The 22,111-nt window shown below is 43.8% G+C and overlaps 1 protein-coding gene across 1 annotated transcript in view; it reads left to right on the forward strand.

Moving 5' to 3' along the window:
• Positions 1-22,111, forward strand: part of TEDC1 (tubulin epsilon and delta complex 1) — a 72,277-nt gene that overhangs the window by 26,902 nt on the left and 23,264 nt on the right. Inside the window, exon 6 of the mRNA XM_063165317.1 lies at positions 20,360-20,446. Coding sequence (XP_063021387.1) covers positions 20,360-20,446 — 87 coding nt within the window. The remainder of the gene's footprint in view (positions 1-20,359; positions 20,447-22,111) is intronic.

Below are 22,111 nucleotides of genomic sequence, written 5' to 3' on the forward strand. Positions count from 1 at the left end.
GGCAGGCTGGTATTAGAAACTTGCAGCTCTGCAGAGGGACTTTGCAATGACCTTTTTCCCCAAAGCCTTACTCTGAGTGTGTCACTGATCTGTTGCTTAATGAAGCTTAATGGTACTCTTGGTATTTGGTTTTGACTGCTTTGGTAATGAATCAGTGCAGGAGCTTTTCCTTGCATTCTGCTCCCTTTCCTGGATGCCTGCTCCAGGTGTTCTGTTCAGGGCAGGCTCAGGATGAAGTGGAAGGAGTTTTTTCTGTGTGGTGAGCATTGTGGTTAGGTAGAATGCTGTAGTCAAGAAGGTTTAGTGGGCAGCTGTGTTGTCTAATTAAAATGAACAAAGTCTTCATTCCACCTCTCCCAGGCTTAAACAGCAAATACGTGAAACAAAACCAGGGTGATGACAGAGAGGCAGGGTGACAGAAGATGTTTTCTTTAAATAAACTACAGGTGGCCACAGTCTGTCTCCAGTTTCTGGGCTCTGACAGGTGCAGTCCCAAACAGCTTCAGCTCCAGTGCATGTGTGTTGGAAATTCCTTTCTTATGTCCCTTATTGCTCGGGCTGATCCAAAATTGGAATTATTTGTCAGTATCATCAGCTGTGAAATTCTTAACCTCTTAAAGCTCTCAGACCTATTCAAGAAAGGTGTTGTAAGCTGCTCCCTTGAGCCTGATTTTAAAATAAACAGGAGAAATTGCAGGAAGTCATCCCAACACTTGAGTATAGATGCTTTTGAGAGCCTTATAATTGTTATGGCCACGATTTGAACATTCTTTGTTGATTTTGTCTCCCCTTACCCTTGTTTCCCAAGAGCAGCTTCTGGAAGTCACATACTCAGCATGTATGAAGAGCCTGGTGCAGCAAGGTGGTATGGGCTTGAAAAGGCATTGTTGTTTTGAGTGTCACTTTTCCAGATGGATCTAATACTCCATATGCAAAGTGATCCTGCTTTGGTTGGAAAATGTAATAAAAAGCCTCTAATTTTCAAATATCTTGCTAAGATTAAGTAAATTATGAGTGTTTGAATGGCTTGGTTTTCAAATATTGGTGCAGATGGCAGCACTCCACCAAATGTTTTCTCCAACAACTGTGAAATTGTTTTTTTGTCTTTTCAAGTAAATGAGACATTTCTCTTAATGTTACCTCAAGTAAGAACCTGCTGCATGGATGAATAAAGAGTCAGTAAGCTTTACTATAATGCAGCCCTCTTGGTGGAGGGGGTTATGAATTCCTTCTCATCCTGGGCATCCTTCAAAGCCCAGCAGTGCAAAGTGGATTGCAGCATCAGAAATTTGCTATCACAGAAGGGACTTGGGCTCTTCTTTTTTAAGCCTCAAGTTCATTTTAATCAAAAATACCCTGCGAGAGAAGTTGCTCTGTTTGCATCAAAACAAGAGATGTTTAGTCTGACAGGAAAAGTGTGATAGGATACAGATAGCTGTGAAGTCAAGCTTCACTTTATGAAATGTAAAAGTCACGCTGCTCCTTTTCTATAGAAGATGCATATTAACTTACTTAAAATGTTCTTTCCTTGGATTTTTGACTGTAAAACACTTTTAGTGCTTTTATGTACAGGGATTTTACTGGACATTATTATTCCTCTATCATCATAAAAGTCTTTGTCAGATTCATAGGGCTGGAAGTCTTCCAAACCTAATGGTTTTAATTATGTTTTTCTCTAGTGAGGCATGATCAAACTCCAGCTTCTCCCGTGGTTTGGCTGTGGTTGTGTGCATGTGTGTGGCTGTGAGCTGCAGGTCACTGCAGAGTTTGGTTCCTGTGCTGCCTGGGGCTGGCACAGGAGGGGAGGTGCTGCTATTTCAGCTGGAGCTCAGTTTCCACTGGAAGCTCCGAAGCTCCTTGGTCAGTGGGGATGGTTTTGGAGCTGTGGGCCTGAGCTTGTGCTGGGCCACACAAGTTAGGGAGCTTGGGGGGGGTCATTGCATCTTCTTGTGGAAATCTCCTGCACTTATCACTTAGTCCAGAGCACCGTGAGTCTCTTGTGTTCTGATGCATTTTCCAAGCTGATGGATACTGCTTGTGTTCAAATGGCTCCCCCAGCAGCTGGGGTGAGGCAGGGGGCTGTTTGCCAGCCTGAAATATCGCCAGGGCAGGAATGGAGTTCTGGTCTCTGGCACTGCTGCTGATAGAGCTGGGAAGCACAACTGGGAGAGCACGCAGGTGATGTGGCCACACCTGCCCCAAACTTTCCAGGGCAGTAATCCTTTCCAATGGTCTCATTCCTCTTTCTTGTCTATCAAGTCCACCTGTATTAACTCTGCATAGCAGTGTTGCCAGTTCTGAAGTTTACCTTGGGCTCAGAAAAGTGTGTGTTGCACTTGAGTCATTAAATTAACTTTCTCACCCTATTGTTACTGTATAGAGATCAATGAACTTTAAATCAAAGCACCTTAGTCCTTCAGTTTCCTCTGTCTCTTCACATACTGCTTTGTATGTGGAATTCAATCTTAGGAGAGATTAGAAGTTGAAACTCAGGTCATTGGTGCAATGTTGGCAGCGCTGGAGTGATCACTGAAATTGTAATGAGTAAAGATGACACCTTTAAATGCCAGTAAATCAATTTACTGAGTGTGACAGCAAGTAAATAATGCAGATGTCTGCCAGATGGACATGCAGTGAAATTTATAGAACTTGGATGTGAATAGCTAATAATTTTGTTTCAGAATTTTATGAAGAATGTTTATGTTTGTTGATCATTAACATGTTTTAAAGGTGATTTATTTGGCGTAAGAAGCTAAGGTTCTTGGTAGCAAGTAAATGGGAGCAAACAAATAGTCTGTCTGACTTTGCATACATAATGTATGGTCAATTCCATGCCCATAAAAGATTCAAGTGAGCTTTAGCTCTCCAAGCAGCAGGGATTGGGTGGGATGGGGTAGGATGTGCAGGCACAGCACTGATCTGCTTTCTGGGCTGGTGATTTATCAGGAAAGGACACCAGTGTGAAGTATCTGTATTGCTTCCTTCAGTCAGGTGGCATCCATAATTTCTTATTGGGTCATTTGAGGGATAACTGATCAAGATGTAAGGTAGGTTGTGAGGGAAGCCTAAATCTCGTTGCAGTTTCCATTTAAAACATCTGTCCCAGATGGCTGTTACAGATGGGTGACACAACAGGTTTATTCTCTGTGAGTAATAGGCCGTGGTTTGAATTCATGCAAAGCACTACAGAGCTGCTGTTCTTGCCAGAGCAAGTGCACTCACGTTGGAAGCATGAGGAGCTGACAGTCTTGGAATTCTCAGAAATGTTGAATTTGCAGTTACTTTTTCATCAAAAAGTTGAGTCTTCAGTTGGTGTCATGGGCTCTGCACTTGCATAAAGTGCCCCTTATCTGCTGCAGTTTTTCTCTGCCAAAGAGACAAAGCAGGGATTTCAGTGCATCCAAGGGACAGCACCACCTCCTGGAACGTGTGTGGGGGCAGAGCTGCCAAATCAGCTCTGTCAGCTAACACAAGGTGTTTGTCTGGCTGCTGAGCAATCACTGTGCTGCTGCATTATCTCCAGAAATGGACCCCAGGTTGTTCATCCCCTTGGATGAAAATGGAATAACTGTGGCAGGACAGTTCCAGCTGCTGTGTCCCAGGCTATATTTGGTGTCCTTGTGTTGGCTGCCTGGGACTTCCTGGAATGTTCCTGGTGGTGACAGGCACTGCAGGCAGGTGCCAAATGAAAATAAACAGTTCAGCCCCTCTGATAAGCTTGACACCGTGTCACGGTATTGATTTGACACAGACCTGTGCTGGTATTTCTGTAATCAGCCCTGTTGTGGTCTTGTATGGTGAGGTGAAGGATATGTAACCTTATTTGAATTTCAAAGAGCCTGTTAGGGAGCCATCTGATATTTTAGAATGTCCTTCCATCTGTTGTACAAGAAGCAGTTCAAGCAACACATTTCTCAGAGCGTAGATACCAATGGGAAAAAATGACATTCATTCTATAGGCTGTGATGCTGCTGGGCAGAAGATTTAAGGCAGGAAATGAGGGCTTGTACTGCATGTAAATTCCAGAAAAAAGGTTTGGTGTTTAGTGAAAAAATGTCCTTGAGCTTCAAGGGCAAGCTGCCTTCACTGGTATAAATTGTCATAGATTCATGATCTTCTGTGGTGCTCTGGCAACTAATTCTGTTTGGTCTGGCCCTCAGCTGTTTATGTGTTCATTGTTTCATTCCCTTGGTAAAAGCCATAGTTCTGTCCTTTCTGTCCTTGGATGGGATCAGTATTTTGTGTTGTAGCTCCTGGTCTAATTAAGGACAGCTTTGCCTATTTGTAAAGTAAAATCGTGTTTTACTTTCCTGGAAGGAAAAAAAAAAAAAAAACAACCTGAAATTTCTCAATTGGCTCCTGCATAAAAAATAAGATAGCATAAGAGTAGCTGCACTGGGGCTTGTGAGTGTTGGTGAAAACCTGAGGTTTTCCTGGTTTGGTTTTGGTTTTCTTTTTGGGCCTGTTCTGTCCAAAATCCCTCCTTGGCCAGTCCTGATGTCTCAGAAATGTTCCTGGAGTTTCATTTTACCAGGAGTTGTGCCAGGCTCTGGGTGAGCTCTCCTCACAAAGAACCAGTTTCCAAGGTGGGCAGAGACTGTGTTGCTGCAAATGAGATTCTAAGGGTGGAGAACAGTTTTCCCCAAAGGAGCACAAAGGTCTGTGACAGTTCTTGGAGCAGTAGCTCAGAAGAGACAGCCAAGCCCTGGAGAATCTAAACACAATGAGATTTTAGACTTACTCTATAAACTGCTGGAATTAACTTAGTTTGAATCAGTAGTGACTTCTGACTGTTTACCGGATCTGCTTCCAGGGCTTCAGATGGACCTGAACCCTTGGATTTTGGCATTGTTAAATTTTCAGAACAACAACTAAACTGCTAGGTTCTGTAGCAACAACATTTTAAAAATTTTCTTTTACAGCTTTTTAAAGCTACAGGTTTTGCTGGTTCAATGCATCAAAAATTTTACCTGTTTCTAAGCAAGTTTGTTTTTCCTTGATGATTAGTGATGGCTGCATGTTAAATAAGTTCTTCAATGATTAAATGAAATTAAGTTTTAGAGCTGTTGACCTTTAATAAATTTCAAGGTTCACCAAAGAATTGTATGTTAGGCCCATGGACACACATGTTTTGAAAAGGTCAATTATGACAAGTTTTTTGAATTTGCATAATTATGCTCACTAGGACACTTGGAATAAAAATAGCAAATGCTTTGTCCTTTTAAAGTGTTTTCCTCTCTTCCTGTCATTAACTTGCTTTTACTAAGCCATTCCAGCATTATTCATTGAAGGACACGGGGAATGTGGGCTGTGTTGGGAGCTGGAGCAGGACTCTGGGGAGGGATAGGATGGAGAGTGAAGAACCTTTTTGCTCTGGCCCTTGTCCAGTGAAGTCAGGAGCTGGGAGAGAGGCACATGGACAGGGAGCCTGAATGAGGCATTTTGGAAGCAGGGTAGCTCTGATGTGAAAGAATTCAGATGATAGGGGTGAGAAGAAACCAAGTGAGGCATGAGGGGCTGAATATAAACAGGAAGACTGAGATTGGAGAGGGGAATTAGGACAGGGAAATTACCCTTGATGCTGCTCAATGAATGGGGAGGATCTGTCTAAAGCCTTGGCTCAGTGTGTTGCTCCTTGTGGCAGTCTGAGATGTCACCCTCTTGCAGGAAATGTCATCCCCCTCCTGTGATGCTCTGAGTGTTCAACCTCCCCCTGATGCTGCAGGAGGAGTTTTTCAAAAGTGTCTTTCTAAAACCATCAAAGTTAGCAGTGATCTGAAGGGGAGCACAGTTTTGGAGTGTGGGGTGTGCTTATCAGAGCCATGGTGTGTTCAGAGGGCAGGAGAAATGCCTGTTTGTGTTCACTGCTGTGCTGAAGAAGGGTGGGAGAACCTTTGGGAGAGGAAGGAAGCCTCAGCAGCTGGGGCAGTTCTCCTCTGTCCTGGAGTGCTGCCAGACTCCTGTGCCTTTGGATTCTCAGGTTAACTAAACTTTCCACGGTGTCAGAACCCAGGACATTGCTCTGGCTGCCCTGGATGATTCCAGACCCTGGCAAGGGGCTCAGAGACCTTGGCACAGAGTCACAAACACCTGTGCCTTTGATTTTAGCCCATGGCAACAATTACCAACTTTGTGTGAAGAGTTACAAGCCTCAAGGGCTTGAGCAGAATGATAGCGAATTTGTCACAGGGTGAAAAAGTAGAATTTTGGGGATTTAGAATGGGGGTTCAAGGGGCAAGATGGAGGAATCTGGGCATGTCCTGTCCTTGTTCTTCTTGTCCTCCATCTTCTGCTGTGATGGTGACACTTCTGGATTAGTTTAGAGTAGAGACAGACTGTCTAACATAGGTGATAGGTATTGGAAAATTATTGTAAATAAAGCACATGTGGTTCTTAGAAGCTAACACCGCCCCAAGGGCAGGGACTGTGCCACAACCCGACCTGCTGGACAGATCTCAGCAGGTCAGAGAGAGAACAGAACAGATCAGAGTGAATAAACAACCTTGAAAAGCAGAACTGAGGAACCTCCACTTCTTCCGTCGCGGGGCTGGGAAAAAAGAGACTTTTCAATACCTCAGGAGCACAGAAACCCAACACCATGCAGGGCTGAGCACAGGGTTGCAATTGTTGAGCTGTGCTGGGAAGATGTATCCATGAAATGCTTTATAGTAACTCCTAAATTTCCTGAAAATCACATCTTGGAAGTCTCAGTTAAGGCATCCAAAAGCAAAGGAAGCATTTTACTTACATCTCCTTGTTTTCATTTCCCGTTTGCGGCCCAGCAGCGACGCTATTATCTTGTCTCACATGGGTCATTAGGGAAGATAACTTGTTTATCTTCAAGATAAAAATTCTGCCTTTAGAATGGGATTTGAATGATGTGTGACAAATAAGGCTGTGGTTTCCCTCTGAAGAACAAACAGAATAATATGCCATTGGAAAGGAAAAGGAATAGCATGTGGAGTGAACACCAGCCAATCTGTGCCCTTGGTGAGACAGATTATGAAGGGAAACATTTTGGTTGCATAATGCTAGACCTTATACACATGGGAGGGTCAAATTGGTGTTGTTCAGGCAGCTTGAATTCTGGCACTTTTTAACTTTGAATGCTAGAGTTTCCAACTTTAGCATTTATCCTGCTGGGCTGTGCATTAGAGGTGTAAAACACGCTTCCTGCCATGTGCTCTGAGCAGCACTGCCAGTGAAAGGCAATGCTTTTTTCCCCCCTGTTAAATGACTTAATGTTTTGTGTTGCTCTTCCAACAACAGTTACTTTAGACATTTTACATGCATGGTAGTCAGGCTGGTGAGAAATAACATGGGAGCTGGCATTAATATTGCAGAGGAGAGCAGATCTGATGATGCATTGCATTATATATGGGGCTCCAGCACCTAAATGCAGGAGGCCTGGAGGCTCACACAAGAAAGCTTGAGGGAGCTGAATGATCCAGAGTGCTGGAATTGTGATGGTGGTTGAAAGGATGGGTTTAATATGAAGTGTACCCTTGATGCTGCTCTGTGGTGAGCAGGGTCAGGTGTGTGGGCAGCCCTTTTCTGACCCCGCCAGAGACTCCTGGAGTGCTGCTTTCCCCTTGGTGCCCTGCCATCACCCAGATGGATGGTGGAGGAAGAATGGGCTTTAAACATCCCTGGCTTCTGGTGGTTGAAAGGTTTATTCTCTCTCTCCAGCTGTCTCTGGTGTTTTGGTGGTGTCATGTCAGGAGCAGAATGGCTGCTGTGCTGCTGTGCACCAGAATTGCTGTGCTGTGGTGTTGTTGTGAGGGTCCCCAGGATGAGGTGAGAGATGAGAATTGACTCCCAAGTTCTCAGAAGGCTGATTTATTATTCTATTCTATTCTATTCTATTCTATTCTATTCTATTCTATTCTATTCTATTCTATTCTATTCTATTCTATTCTATTCTATTCTATTCTATTCTATTCTATTCTATTCTATTCCTATACTAAAGAAAGAGAAAGGAGACATCAGAAGGCTAAACAAGAATGAATAATAAAAACTCATTATTGACCAGAGAGTCTGACACAGCTGGGCTGGGATTGGCCATTAATTAAAAACAATTCACATGGAACCAATCAAAGATGCACCTGTTGGTGAGCAACCTCCAGAGCTCATTCCAAGCAATCAGATAATTATTGTTTACATTTCTTTTCTGAGGCTTCTCAGGAGAAAAATCCTGGCAAAGGGATATTTCAGAAAATATCATGGTGACTTTGCTGTGCTGGGATGGGTGGAGTTGCAGAGCCCCCAGGAAGGGGAAGCTCTGTTGGAAATCCACATTTACATGTGTGTGAAGATGCTCAACACAATCCCTTGAAGTGCTCTGTCTTCCTAGTGGGACTGCTTTGATCCCCTTTAAAATTCAGGACAGTTACTAGTCATTGCTTTTCTGTGAGAAGGCTCTGTTGGTTTGAAGCTTGGTGCACTGTTGGGGTTGGAAACAGCTCTGGTGGATTTTGTTCCTTCTGCCTGTGTGCCTGGGAACCCTCCCCACCCTTCCTGGAGCAGCAGTGGGTGCTGTTTTACAAGAGGTGATTTGCTGGTTGTTCTGTATTTCCTGCAGAATGGGAGAGTGGCTACTGAGAAAACAATTTAAAGCAGAAATCCAAAGAATGCTGGGCAATTTAGAAATCATTTTTCTCCCTCACATTTCACTGCAAGGCAAGAGTAAGTGCTAAGAAAGCAAAGGAGCTGTCAGTGACAGCCTGTGCTGCCCACCCTGTGCTACATGGCAGGAACAAAGAATATTTTTCCTGCCTTTTATAATGATTCACTTTACAGGAGGAGAGGGTAGGCTGCCATGTCATTTTCCTTCCGAAATGCTGTGGGCAAATGGTTTTCAGTTCCTTTCCTGACATTTTAACATAAAACATGGTTTGCTGTAGGAGTTATTAAAACCTCTTGGAAACAGTGGATCTGGGTACTCATTTGCAAAACTGAGGCAGAACAGATTCCAGCCTTGTCATCCGTGTAAATTCAGGAAGAATTAGAGGTCAAATGGCTTCAAAGCTGCTTTTAGGCAGTGTCTGCTTGTAGCCAAGTTCCTGATCCTTCTTAAGAAAGGGAGGGCTTGGAAATCTCTGCCCCTGCTGTGCACTGTGGAAGCAAGAGCAGTCAAATTGTGTGAGATAATTTATATTGGGAGTGTCTAAGGCAGACTGAAGTCGATTTTAGAAGGGAAGGCTGAAAATAAGTTTAATATAAATGACTTGCCTTTGAATACTTTGTGTGGTCTCCTCTTGGGGCAGGCAGTGGACCAGCTGTCTTGGGTGAGGAATTCTCTCCTGAGTTGCCTGTTCATCCCTGTGGTGCTTTTACTCACCCTCCAGAAGTAGGGAGGCTTGGCTTCCAGATCCTGTCTGGAAAATGGACAAGCACTTTCCAGAGCCATTGAAAGGTTGGAGGTCAGAGTGGAAGTTCAGGCTTGACAGGAGAAAGGACAGTTAATTGAGGGAGAGTGAAGAAATGTATAAATGACTCTTCCTCATGCTGTAGGAAGAAAGAAGCCTCTGCAGGAGCTAAACTGCTCTAAATCTCAAAAGATGAATATGATCAAAACAATTCTCTTTCCCTGCAACTGGCTGTGGCATCAGATGGTTTCTGCTCCTCTGATGCCTGCTGTTCCCAGCTGGTTCAGTTCCACCTGCTCTGGGACAGGCACTTTCCACCTCTGCAGTGCCTCACATCCTGCTGCTGGTGGAGTGTCCCATCCCAGGAGGAGGCAGGGACAGGTCATTAAGGAGCTTTGAGGAAGGCAGGAGGCCCAGAGAATGAGCCTGTGTTTGTGTAGCACTGAAGGAAAATCCCAACATTTTCCTTCAGTGGCCAAATTGGTTACAGGGTTGTGCATAAGGGAGCAGCGGGAAATTGTTTGGGCCACTGAGCTCAGATTGGTGTCTGGCTGTTTGTGGGGTCCCTCTGGGCTCAGCTGATGGTCAGTACCCTTTACCAGTAGCTGGGGGCTCAGGAGTCAGCAGTGACAGCATCCTGAGCACTGCCAGCTGGAACGCTGGGAGGGCAAGGCAGGAATGCTGCCCCCCTGCCCATCCCTGTCAGGACAGGGCAGGAATCCTGCCCCTCTGCCCATCCCTGTGATTGCAAGGCAGGAATCCTGCCCCTCTGCACATCCCTGTGATTGCAAGGCAGGAATCCTGCCCCTCTGCCACATTCCTGTGAGGCCAAGGCAGGAATCCTGCCCCTCTGCACATCCCTGTGATTGCAATGCAGGAATCCTGCCCCTCTGCCCATCCTTGTGATTGCAATGCAGGAATCCTGCCCCTCTGCCCATCCCTGTGATTGCAAGGCAGGAATCCTGCCCCTCTGCCCATCCCTGTGATTGCAAGGCAGGAATCCTGCCCCTCTGCACATCCCTGTGATTGCAAGGCAGGAATCCTGCCCCTCTGCACATCCCTGGCAGGGCAAGGCAGGAATCCTGCCCCTTTGCACATCCCTGTGATTGCAAGGCAGGAATCCTGCCCCTCTGCACATCCCTGTGATTGCAAGGCAGGAATCCTGCCCCTCTCCACATTCCTGTGATTGCAAGGCAGGAATCCTGCCCCTCTCCACATTCCTGTGAGGCCAAGGCAGGAATCCTGCCCCTTTGCACATCCTGCCCCTCTGCCCACCCCTGGCAGGACAATGCAGGAATCCTGCCCCCCTGCCAGCCTGAGTGCTCAGTGTCCCTGTCCCAGCACAAAGACCAGGAACAAATCCAGTAAGCTCTCTGAGGTGGTCAGAGCTGGAGCATGGACCAAGCCCTTCTCAGAGGTGCTCTGTGACAGGAGAAGAGGCAGCAGGCACAAGTTGGAACATGAGAAATTCTGGCCAGGTAAAACAGGAAAACATTGCTGTGAATTGATCAAACTCTGGAACCAGATCCTGCATAAGGGGTGACATCTGTGCTGATGGTGTTCTGGACTTGCTGGGCAGAGCCCTGAGCACCTTGCTTTGAGCAGCAGATTGGATTAGAGACCTGCAGAGGTTCCTTCCCAGCTGTGTGGTTCAGCAGTGCTGGCATGGAACCAGCTCCCTCAGCTCCCAGGCACTGGCTTATCATCAGCCATCAATCTCTTAGTTGTTGAACTTTTTACCCAATTTCACTTTCCTACTGCCCCTTCTTGGGAAGGATGCTCTGAGGTTTTTTTTTTTTTTTTTTTATTACTCCAGACAGGTTTAGTGCTAAAATATTTCTTTAGATATTTTTTTAAGCAAGGTGGCCTCTGGCTGCAGTTAGTGTCCAGTTGGAGGGAGCTGGCAGCATTATATAGCAACACTAAAGCAAATCATTCTACCTCATAGCATTATTACCTTGATCTGAAAATATCCCCAGGCTGCAATTTGTCACTAATATTGCTTTCAGCTAAACTTATCCATACAAAAAGAAAGGAGTTAATAGAGCTGCAGTTCTGTAGTTGCCATCACCATTTTTTTGGGGATGAGTTATTGCTTAGCACATTTTACTGACCAAGCTTATAGAGTTCTTGGACCTTGAAAAATGATGCAGTGGTTTATCACAGACTCCATAAATTGTTGGACTATGTAGCAGCAATATGTTAGACTCCTCCAGCACTGGAAAGGAAGGTGTCTCTGAGGCACATGAAGCACAGGATATCCATACTGCACTGGTGTGAACACGTGGTTGTGACTGCCAGCAGCAGAACTGATGGAATGGTACTGAGCTTCACTGCTGCTTCTGTGCTTTTGCTTGTTTTATTCTTAACATAATTTGAATGCTGTGACAGTGACAATGACAGTGATACACTAGAATGTAATTCCACCTGAGACAATGCAGCTGGAATTAATAAGCTGGAGAGACAAGGCTGAGGTATTTTGTCATCACTTTTTTTCATTCCATTTTTTTGTTCTTTTCCTGGTGGAAGTGCTGGCAAACCCCGGGGGGGGGGAGCAAGTGTCTAGCTCAGGGGATGCTCTGGGTCAGCACAGGGAGGACAGGCAGGCACCGTGGTCCCATGTGCTACAGCCAAGGTTGGAGCAGCATCATCCCCGATGCCTGTAAGCTGAAGATGGAACTGCCATGAGCAGCTGAAGCTGGTGTGGTGAGAGGAGTGTCCTGTATCCACATCCAAATCCCCTGGTCATGCTGTGCTGCCTCGTGCCTTTCTGGCAGAGGAGACTCAGAGTGAGAGTGTCTTACTTGCTGATAGCTTTTGGTGATGGAGTCAGAAAGGATCTTGCTGGTGCAGCCTAGTGGATCTTATCTGGGGTGTTGGACCCTGAAGGAGCAAATTCAGTATCAGGGAAAAAAAGTTTGGGTGAGGAGCTTCAAAACTCCTGACTCATTTCTTGAATTTGCCTTGAAGCTCACAGTAGTCACTGGAAAGGGCAGTGCTGCTTGAGGAGTCTACCCTGTTGTTTTCATGCCAAAGAGAAATGAGTTATCAGCTTCTGACAGGAAAGAAGCTTCTCACTCTTCTTTTGTGCCAAAGTGCAGCTATTGATGAGGGCTGATCCTGAAGTGCCCCAGAACTATGATGATCTTGTGATCCCTAAGTGGGGCCATTTAACCCATGCAGAAAGTCAAGGAGGACAGGACCACTCCTCTCTCCAGCCTCACTGCTCGTTAAAGAAGCAGGCCACAGTTAAATTCATATATTGCAATGGCTCTGGCCACAGCTGAACTGCTGCTGGAAAGCTGAACTGAACTGTGCTGCTTTTCTGGGTGTGAGAATGCAGCTCAGATTGTGAGGAGACTGCTAGAGCTGGTTTTACAGCCTTGTAAAATTAAACTTTCTGTGCAATTGGCCCATAATGTTAACTCGGCTCTCCTGGCAGGTATTTTTGGTTTTTGTTAAATAGCCAAGGAAAATAGAGTTATAAAATCAGCTGTTACTCATGTTTTGCGAGAGATTTGGATTTGTGGTTCTTTTTAAAGTTTGTTGCTTAATTTAAAGGAGTATGAAAGAGACTAGCAAGAGAAATTAATTGACATGAGGAACTCTAGCAGACTTTAAATTAGTAGTTTCTCTAGTCAGTAACACATTTTAAAATGTGTGAAAATACCTGCATGCACAAACAGTCTATGATGGCTTGTCAAAGAGCTAGGCTGCGAGAAACTGCACTCATATCAAGTGGCAATCTTAGACTAATCCACATCTTGAACACATTTTTAAATTAATTGTCTGTGGCCTGTTAAATTATATATATATATATATATATATATATATATATATATATACTGGGAAATGGGCAAGTATATGGGGGAGGGAAGGTAAAAAAAGAGTATGGATAGATAATGCTTTGTTCTGTGTACAGAAACAGTCTGAATAAAAGCAGAAGAATAATGGTCTTTTTTTGACATCAGCTGCATGGGGGTTTTGGTTGGCAGTACAATAATAACAGCTGTCAGGCAGTACTGTGATACAATTTGATGTTTTTCTTTGAAATCCTCTAGCTGAGATTCCTCTAAAGTAAATTGTGATTTTTGGTACCTACTGGATGTGCTTTAACTGAGCTACAGGTACTTGGTACTGCCTGAAAATTTGGCTTTTCAGGGATGCCAGGTTAGGCACCCAAAGTCATTGGTACCTTTAGGGGAGAAAATGTGTACCTTTTTCATTCTTCCATTATTGATCTTGGCTGTTGAAGTGTAAAACTTCAGGCTTCTTTTTCCTGGTATTTTCCCCATGTTTTAATAGGTTTCCATGTGGAAAATGCCAAGTGGTCCCTTCATTGACCCATTCCTCTGCAAATGAATGTCATTGATACATCCCAGTTCACTGCCTATCAATGTGAAAGCTGTAATACAATTTTTATCTGCCAAATGCCTCACTCTGTTTGTTTTAAATAACATTTTCTCTCAGTTGCATTTTAAACAGCTGTTTTCTGAATCCCTCCACAAATAGCAGTTGCATTTTATAATGATGGTCTTTGCCATTTAAGTTTTTAACTAGTGGTTTGATTTCCTGCTCTCTGAGATAGCTCAACTGGAGTTTGAGTTGTGATGGTGTGATACTGGTGTTGGTGGGTTTAAATGTCCCATATTTTGGTTTAAGTGTTGGAGATTTTGCACATATCCAGGCATCTGGAATTATACTCAGGCACCCAAAACTGCTGTGTTTTGTATTTTATGTATTGTGTCTTCTGCAAAAGATTGAAGTCCTGCTTCTGATCCACTCCTGTCCTCCAAGAGCCTTTCAGATCCGCTGCCTCGTGGTGCTTGGGCTGCACTGCTCCTCCTGCTCTGTCTTGGCTTTCAGTGGTATTCCACAGGCAGAGAAATTAGAGAAGGTCTTTATTGGCCTTGTGCCTAGAGGCTTCTTGTTGTTCTGTGGGTTTGTGCTCTTCAGCTGCTTGTATTTCACACTACTCTAGCGTGACTTTCTAGTTTTCAGGCCTATTTGTTTTTGTTTTAGCCTTCAAGGGATATGTGGCAATGTCTTAAACCGGCTTTGCTTCTGGAAAATCACAGTGTGGAGCTGAAACTTGGAACACTGAGTGTGTCCACCTACAGTGGTGTTTGTTTGTCCCAGCCTGACATGGCTGTGATACTGAGATTTTCTCAGTTTCTTTTGGTGAAACTTAGCCGTGCCAAAGTTCAGTTTGGGTTGTGTGGGCCATTTTAAACCAAATTTAAACCTGAAAACCTGCTTGCTAAGAGACTCTAAATTGTCAAGGTTTGCAGGTTTTTTCAGTTAAGGTAGTTTTGTATTGGTAGAGGAGAAAATGTGTTGAATTCTTTCTGTTTCATCTGATGCTTGGTTGGGTCTCTAAAGCTTTAATCCCAGTTATGGTTTATTTCTGGTACCATAAATGGTATAACTTCCATGAATGTTGATCCCTTTTTGCATTTTTTTGGAATGGACTTCTCCACTTAGCTTCTCTCCTGTGCCTGTGAGATATTCCGAACTGGAATTCAGATTACCCAACTGCACATTGAATAAAGTCCTTCCCTATTAAACAACTATTGAATAGCCTATGTAGCTTCCCCATACAAGCTTTCTTGCTAAGCCAAGCCTGTCTCAAGCCTTGAGTAATTCTCCAGAGATGTTGGCATTTGGGTGAGGTTTGCAGGGCTCAGGAGTCCAGTGCAAATTTTCTGTCTACAGACATATATGAACAGTGATGAATTAGCAGTGTTTTGTCTCTGAGCCAAGAAACAGAATTTATTGCTGAAAGACCATTTTTTTGTCTGTCTAACAATAAAATGATTTTCTGAACATTTAGGCAGGGCAATTTTTGATTAAAAATAGTTTTGCCAGTGCTATGGATGTTGAATTACGAGCTGTGGGCATCAGAGATTAAATACTTGTTGCGGGGAGCTCTCTGGAACTGAGCCTGTGAAAAGGGTGCATTATGCTGCAAATTTATGAAATATTGATTTCCATAACAGTCTACAGGCACTAATGATTTTTCTAATTTGGTGGTAAATAATATGAAAGAGATTAATATCTCTACAGAAGAAGTAATTGCAAATATGTTTAAACAACATACGAATTCCACTTGGGGATGCTGAGGAAGATTCAGCTTTGGCCTCTTGGGATGGGCAGGGTTGGAAAGGACCTCTGGAGGTACCTTGTCCAACCTCCCTGCTCAAGGAGGGAGCACATTACAGGGCAGAGTATCCAAAACCACCTCATTGTTCTTGTCACCTTCTGCTGCTGAAGCTCCCCCCGTTTCCTGAGGTCTGTGATCTGTGCTGAGGGCTGCATGTTTGGCTTTGGAAGTCACAGCCACGTGCTGGAGGAAGCAAGGCATGCTCTTCACAGAGTCAGCATCCTTCTGCATCACACTGGGGTTTCCTGGCAGCCTGCTCTGAGCCAGCTCAGCCAGGCACACTTCACCCTCTGTAGCAAAGCTGTTGCTTGCACCAGGGGTGGTTTCTTTAGAAAGGCTCAAGGAAGTTGTTCCTGCAAAGCTTGTGCTCTCAGCATTCATTATGGAATTGCCTCTCCACAGAGATTAGCAATTTGAATTTGTCGTTACTTTTTCAGTCAGTGTAAATATTTTAGAGCAATAACTTCCTCCAGAAGAATGAGGGAAATGGATTTGGTTGTCTTAATTTTGTGTAGAGGGAAACACAATTTTCAGGCATTATCCTTAAGCATCACTTAGATACCCACGTGAGGCACTTTTTTGACTCACTGCTTTGCTTTTCTTCATGAAACAAAATTGATGCTCTTCTACAGGCTTCAGTCTTTAAATTTCATTAGGAGGTATGACATCAGGTCCTCAGCTCACTGAAAATGGGCTGGCAGCTTTAGTTACAGCTTGGGTGTTTGTTTTATGTTTTGAGAGGTTGGTGTAGCATCAGAGGTGGAACTGCTCATGGCATGAGTGTGAACTCCTGTAGGTAGTAAATGACCAAGAAGTGGTGTTGTAAACCACCATGGGTAAATGAACAAGGAGTGGTGCTGTGTTTGGGGGGTAAATGACCAAGAAGTGGTGCTGTGCTTGGGGGGTAAATGACCAAGAATTGGTGCTGTGTTTGGGGGGTAAATGAACAAGAAATTGTGTTGTGTTTTGGGGGTAAATGACCAAGAATTGGTGCTGTGTTTGGGGGTAAATGAACAAGGAGTGGTGCTGTAATTGGGGGGGTAAGTGAACAAGGAGTGGTGCTGTGTTTGGGGGGTAAGTGAACAAGAAATGATGCTGTGTTTGGGGGGTAAATGAACAAGAAGTGGTGCTGTGTTTGGGGGGTAAATGAACAAGGAGTGGTGCTGTGTTTGGGGGGTAAATGAACAAGGAGTGGTGCTGTAATTGGGGGGGTAAATGAACAAGAAGTGGTGCTGTGTTTGGGGGGAAATGAACAAGGAGTGGTGCTGTGTTTGGGGGGTAAATGACCAAGAATTGGTGCTGTGTTTGGTGGGGGGTAAATGAACAAGAAGTGGTGCTGTGTTTGGGGGTAAATGAACAAGAAGTGGTGCTGTGTTTGGTGGGGGGTAAATGAACAAGAAGTGGTGCTGTGTTTGGGGGTAAATGAACAAGAAGTGGTGCTGTGTTTGGCGGGTAAATGAACAAGAAATTGTGCTGTGTTTTGGGGGTAAATGAACAAGAAATTGTGCTGTGTTTGGGGGTTAATGAACAAGAAATTGTGCTGTGTTTGGGGGTAAATGAACAAGAAATTGTGCTGTGTTTGGGGGTAAATGAACAAGGAGTGGTGCTGTGTTTGGGGGGTAAATGAACAAGGAGTGGTGCTGTAATTGGGGGGTAAATGACCAAGAAGTGGTGCTGTGTTTGGGGGGTAAATGAACAAGAAGTGGTGCTGTGTTTGGGGGGAAATGAACAAGGAGTGGTGCTGTGTTTGGGGGGTAAATGAACAAGAAGTGGTGCTGTGTTTGGGGGTAAATGAACAAGGAGTGGTGCTGTGTTTGGGGGGTAAATGAACAAGAAATTGTGCTGTGTTTGGGGGTAAATGACCAAGGAGTGGTGCTGTGTTTGGGGGGTAAATGAACAAGAATTGGTGCTGTGTTTGGGGGGGGGGGTAAATGACCAAGAAGTGGTGCTGTGTTTGGGGGGTAAATGAACAAGAAGTGGTGCTGTAATTGGGGGTAAATGAACAAGGAGTGATGCTGTATTTGGGGGGTAAATGACCAAGAAGTGGTGCTGTGTTTGGGGGGTAAATGAACAAGAAGTGGTGCTGTAATTGGGGGTAAATGACCAAGAAGTGGTGCTGTGTTTGGGGGGTAAATGAACAAGAAATGGTGCTGTGTTTGGGGGGTAAATGAACAAGAAATGGTGCTGTGTTTGGGGGGTAAATGAACAAGAAATGGTGCTGTGTTTGGGGGGTAAATGACCAAGAAGTGGTGCTGTGTTTGGGGGATAAATGAACAAGAAGTGGTGCTGTGTTTGGGGGATAAATGAACAAGAAGTGGTGCTGTGTTTGGGGGTAAATGAACAAGGAGTGGTGCTGTGTTTGGGGGGTAAATGAACAAGAAATTGTGCTGTGTTTGGGGGGTAAATGAACAAGGAATAGTGCTGTGTTTGGGCAGGATGCAGAGGCACAGTTTGGGCTTTGGTTTCTGAAATGCCAGCTCTGGGATGTGTGACCTGAGAAAACATGGACAGTTGTGGCCTCAAAGTCTCAAAAAGCAGAGTTTGTTAAAGAACACAAAATGCTCATGAGAAGCTCGTGCAAAGGATGAGCTTGGGGGAAGGAAGCTGCCTGACAGAAATGTTCATTCCTAAGGGTAGGCATGTCTGAGTGAAAGCCTGTCACCCCTGGGGCATGTGGACCCTGTCTTTGTGACCAAATTCTGGGCACATGGACATACAATCCATTGTCCCTTCCCAACCTTGAGCATTTATTTGTTTTTGTGATTTTTGCTAAGGTATCTCAAGGTTATTTGTAGTACATTATTTTTTTATTGCGTTCTGCTTTATTCTCCATGCTGCAATAACATCAAAGCCTTGCAAGGCCTGTAAAAAAAGGATGGCAGAGGATATTGGCATTCAGGAGCAGTGCCTAAAGTCCCTCGGGGTGGAAACTCAAATGTTGGCTATTGCAGGCCTGCCTGAGGCTGCCACGGTGTATTGCAGCTCTGCTGGAAACTGTCCTCCAAGGACTGCTGGAGTCATCCCATTACTGATTTATGGCTCAAGCTTTCCAGCACACAGTGCTGGCCTGCTGTTTCTGAGGGTGTTAATACCTGAGTGAAAGGTGAGTTTGCTGTAAGGGGGTTAGTCAGATGGGTGAGTCGACTTTTGTATAACTAATGATGCAGTTAAAAAAAAAGGCAACAACAGCACCCAAATGCAAAGGATCCCAAAGGGTTTGAGATTAGGAGAGTGCTGGGGAAGCTTTGATTGTTGTTAAGGTCAGTTAACTGCAGCAGATCCTGTAGAGGTTTGGTGAAGTTTCAGAACCATATCCTTTCAGTTGTGCCGTGAAAGCATGTGGCATATGGTGCTTCTAACATTCTGGTGAGAATAAAGATGATGACTGTGTTTTTATTAAGATCACTCTTTTTTTGAAGGCTCAGAATGAAAAACTCCCCATCCCAACCTTCAGCTGCAATAGAGTATTCATACTGCAATCACACACAGCTCGTGACCACATTACAGAGCTACTTTAAAGTCAAGTAACTTCGCTGTTGCCTGAATATTTAATCAACTTTTTGGCTGGGTTTTCTTGCAAGCCTCAGATTCCATAATGTAAGCCATTTGTGCTGTAGATGTACCTATGGAAAAAAAAAAAAAAGGAGAAAAGAAAAAAGGAGACAGAAAGCCATTCTTCCACCTTTTATATCCCAGCTGAGCTTGAAACTGGCAGAATCATTAAGCGTAATGCCAAGTGTCTGGTGTGTGAGCAAATGTGTAATAATTGTATTTTGGATCCAGCAGTGTTTTAGGGCAAACTGCATACAATTTCCAGCAGTTACTCTTGCAAAGTGGTTTCCTTTCTTTGGTTCCATTATCTTCAAGTAATATCTGCATAATAAAATTGCAAACTCAACTCATGCTTTGTACTTACTTAAATTATGTTATGTACTAGGTAACTAAAGCAAACAAAGCTAGTAGAAGATAGTTGTCTGTATAAAATGTAATCCATAAAATGGATTTAGCTGGTACTGGTCTGGTCTTTATCATTCTCCTCAAGGCCCTACACTCTTTGTGGTCATCTTAAAAAGTTGCCCTTGGTGTCAGATTGGTGTTAAAATTGTTCATTTCAAAAGTATGGTCAGGACCAAAATTGTTAAAGCTGGTGAGCTCTGACTTATAGCAAATTTGTTCACCATATTATTCTTTACAAGAGCTTTTGTTTTTACTGATATGTAAATATTTAGTCTTGGAATGTCTCCTTCACCGTATATGTGTGTGCATACATGTGTATCATGCATATATTTGTGAAAAAATTATAATTGGTGTACCTATAATGCAGCATCTCTCCTTTGAGTGCTCTCAGACAAAGGGAGGGATTCCTCATGCAGCAGATGGTACAATTTATGAAATACATAACATTTTACAGGGAGGAGTTCTATGCTGTTTCAGAGTGAAGGGATGGACAGGGAAAAATACTTTTGGAGAAACAGCTTATTTTGGTGGTCAAGAAGCATGGAAGATTTGAAGCTGGTCATTCACTAAGCATTTCTATCAGAACTGTGTCTCTTTGTTCCCTCAAAAGAATAGGAAACTCACATTTATGTGTGGAAAGGCTGATGAAGTTGGTACATTTGGGGTGAGGGATAAATCAGTGCTACAGGGAGCAGTGTTTTACTTCACCTTTCCCCATCTGTTTTTAAAATGTTCTTGTAAAGCCACCCAGTGTTGTCCCAGGTACCACCCACACTCTTTTTATACCTTTTTCAGGCTAAGCACACATTTCATGCAGTCCTCAAGAGGCCAAGGTTACCTGATTCCCTCTCTTTTGTCTCCTCTCCTGTAGCTGTTGCAGCTCCTGGAGTCTGAGACCACGCAGCTGGAAGCCTTTCTGGAATGGAAGCAACTGGAACCAGTTTACTGGCAGTGGATGGTAACAAATCAAACTGATTTTGAGGGGAACATCGTTTTTGACTTTACCATAGCTGGCTACTCCCAAAGGCCCTGAAGTCCCACAAAATTAAATGTTGCAAACTATCTGTTCAACAGCACTTGAGAGAAAGGGAAAAAAAAAACCTTGGTAAAGTAAGGAATGTTTTCATAGTTCTGTGATAGATGAGTAATGTACTGATTGACTCTCACAATTAACAGACAGATATCATGTGTAGATGTTCAGAAAAGTTTTATAGATTTATAGTTCTGTTTTACCCCTTGCATTGTTATCAGGGGACAGCCTGGGTTTGGGACATCTGGGAGGGTCAGCTTGTCACTGTGGCAGATCCTGACCTCCAGTCAGGACCTGAGGAGGTAAACTCCACAGTTCTCTTTCATTCCTGTTTTCTTCAGTGGGACTCACCCAGCTAAGTTGAGGAATTGCAGGGCAGAATGGCAGAATTTCATATCGTTAACACAAATGAAAAGGTCTGATCTTCATGTTTTTAACAGTTTTTAAACATAGCAGTTGCACATTTTTGTAAAATTAAATGGCTTTTCAGAAGAGGGCCTCTAAGCTTTATTGCAGTCTTGAGAACAACTAAATTTGCTGGCAGATGATATTGAAAACAACTTCATTTTTCCCCAGCCAAATAGTGTGTTGACATTGCTGATTTCCCCTTGAACTGTGTTGAATGATCATAAGAAAATCAATAACCCTTTCTCTGTGCATCTTAGGATTTCTCAAGTGAGTGCAAACGATGCCATCCATCTCACTTCTCTCTACCACTTTTGCCCATTCAGTGTTGCTGAAATAATTCTTTAGCACACCACATTAGCTCTATGAGCTTACAGAATTTTGAGAATCAGTTGAGCTGACTGCTAATTGCCCATGTGCCTTTTTCTACACTTAAAGCAGGGCAAAGGGCAGTGTGAAATTGCCTCACCTGTCTGGAAGAGTACTTCCAATTTCCATTAGTTCTCTAATGGTTTTTGCTTTACATGTTTACCATCTTAGGGTTTTTTGGAAAGCATCAACATTAGCACAGGCCTGGCTCCCAGGGGAAAATATAACTGCAATTATTTCTGTGTATCCACCAAAACATTTCCCTTTGACATGTTGAAGAGTTTTAGCCTGATTCTTGGAGTTAAGTTCTAAAGAAATACTTGAAAACTGACCAGCAGCATCTTTTTAAGCTACTCAGTGTGCTGGATGGTGAATTTGCCTTTTTCTTTTGTTTCTCTGCTGATGGTGGTTGTTCTTGTGTGCAATGGGATGTATGGGGATGAGGTGTGCCTGGAAAAGACAGTAGTTTTCTCTTTGTACCAAATTTGTGTTTTGCTTTGCTGGTCTGATGGATGGGGTGGTTCTTGCACAGAGCATGGCATGAACTGCAGTAATCACAGAATATCCTCAGCTGGAAGGGATCCACTGAGTCCAGCTCCTGGCCCTGCACAGGACAGCCCAAAAATCCCACCCCGTGCCTGAGAACATTGTCTGAATGTTAATGTTACTTTACAATTCTGTCATTTAATCAAGTACAAAATAAGGCATAAACAGAAGAACCCCAAACAGCCAAAGGCCTTTGCTTTATGTCTTTGCAGGTTGTTATCCTGTCCATGTCCCTGCCACGTCTGTGTTCTCAGGAGCTGGGCCATGGTGCTG

This window comes from Melospiza melodia, chromosome 11 (assembly GCF_035770615.1).
Source record: "Melospiza melodia melodia isolate bMelMel2 chromosome 11, bMelMel2.pri, whole genome shotgun sequence".
NCBI lineage: Eukaryota > Metazoa > Chordata > Aves > Passeriformes > Passerellidae > Melospiza > Melospiza melodia.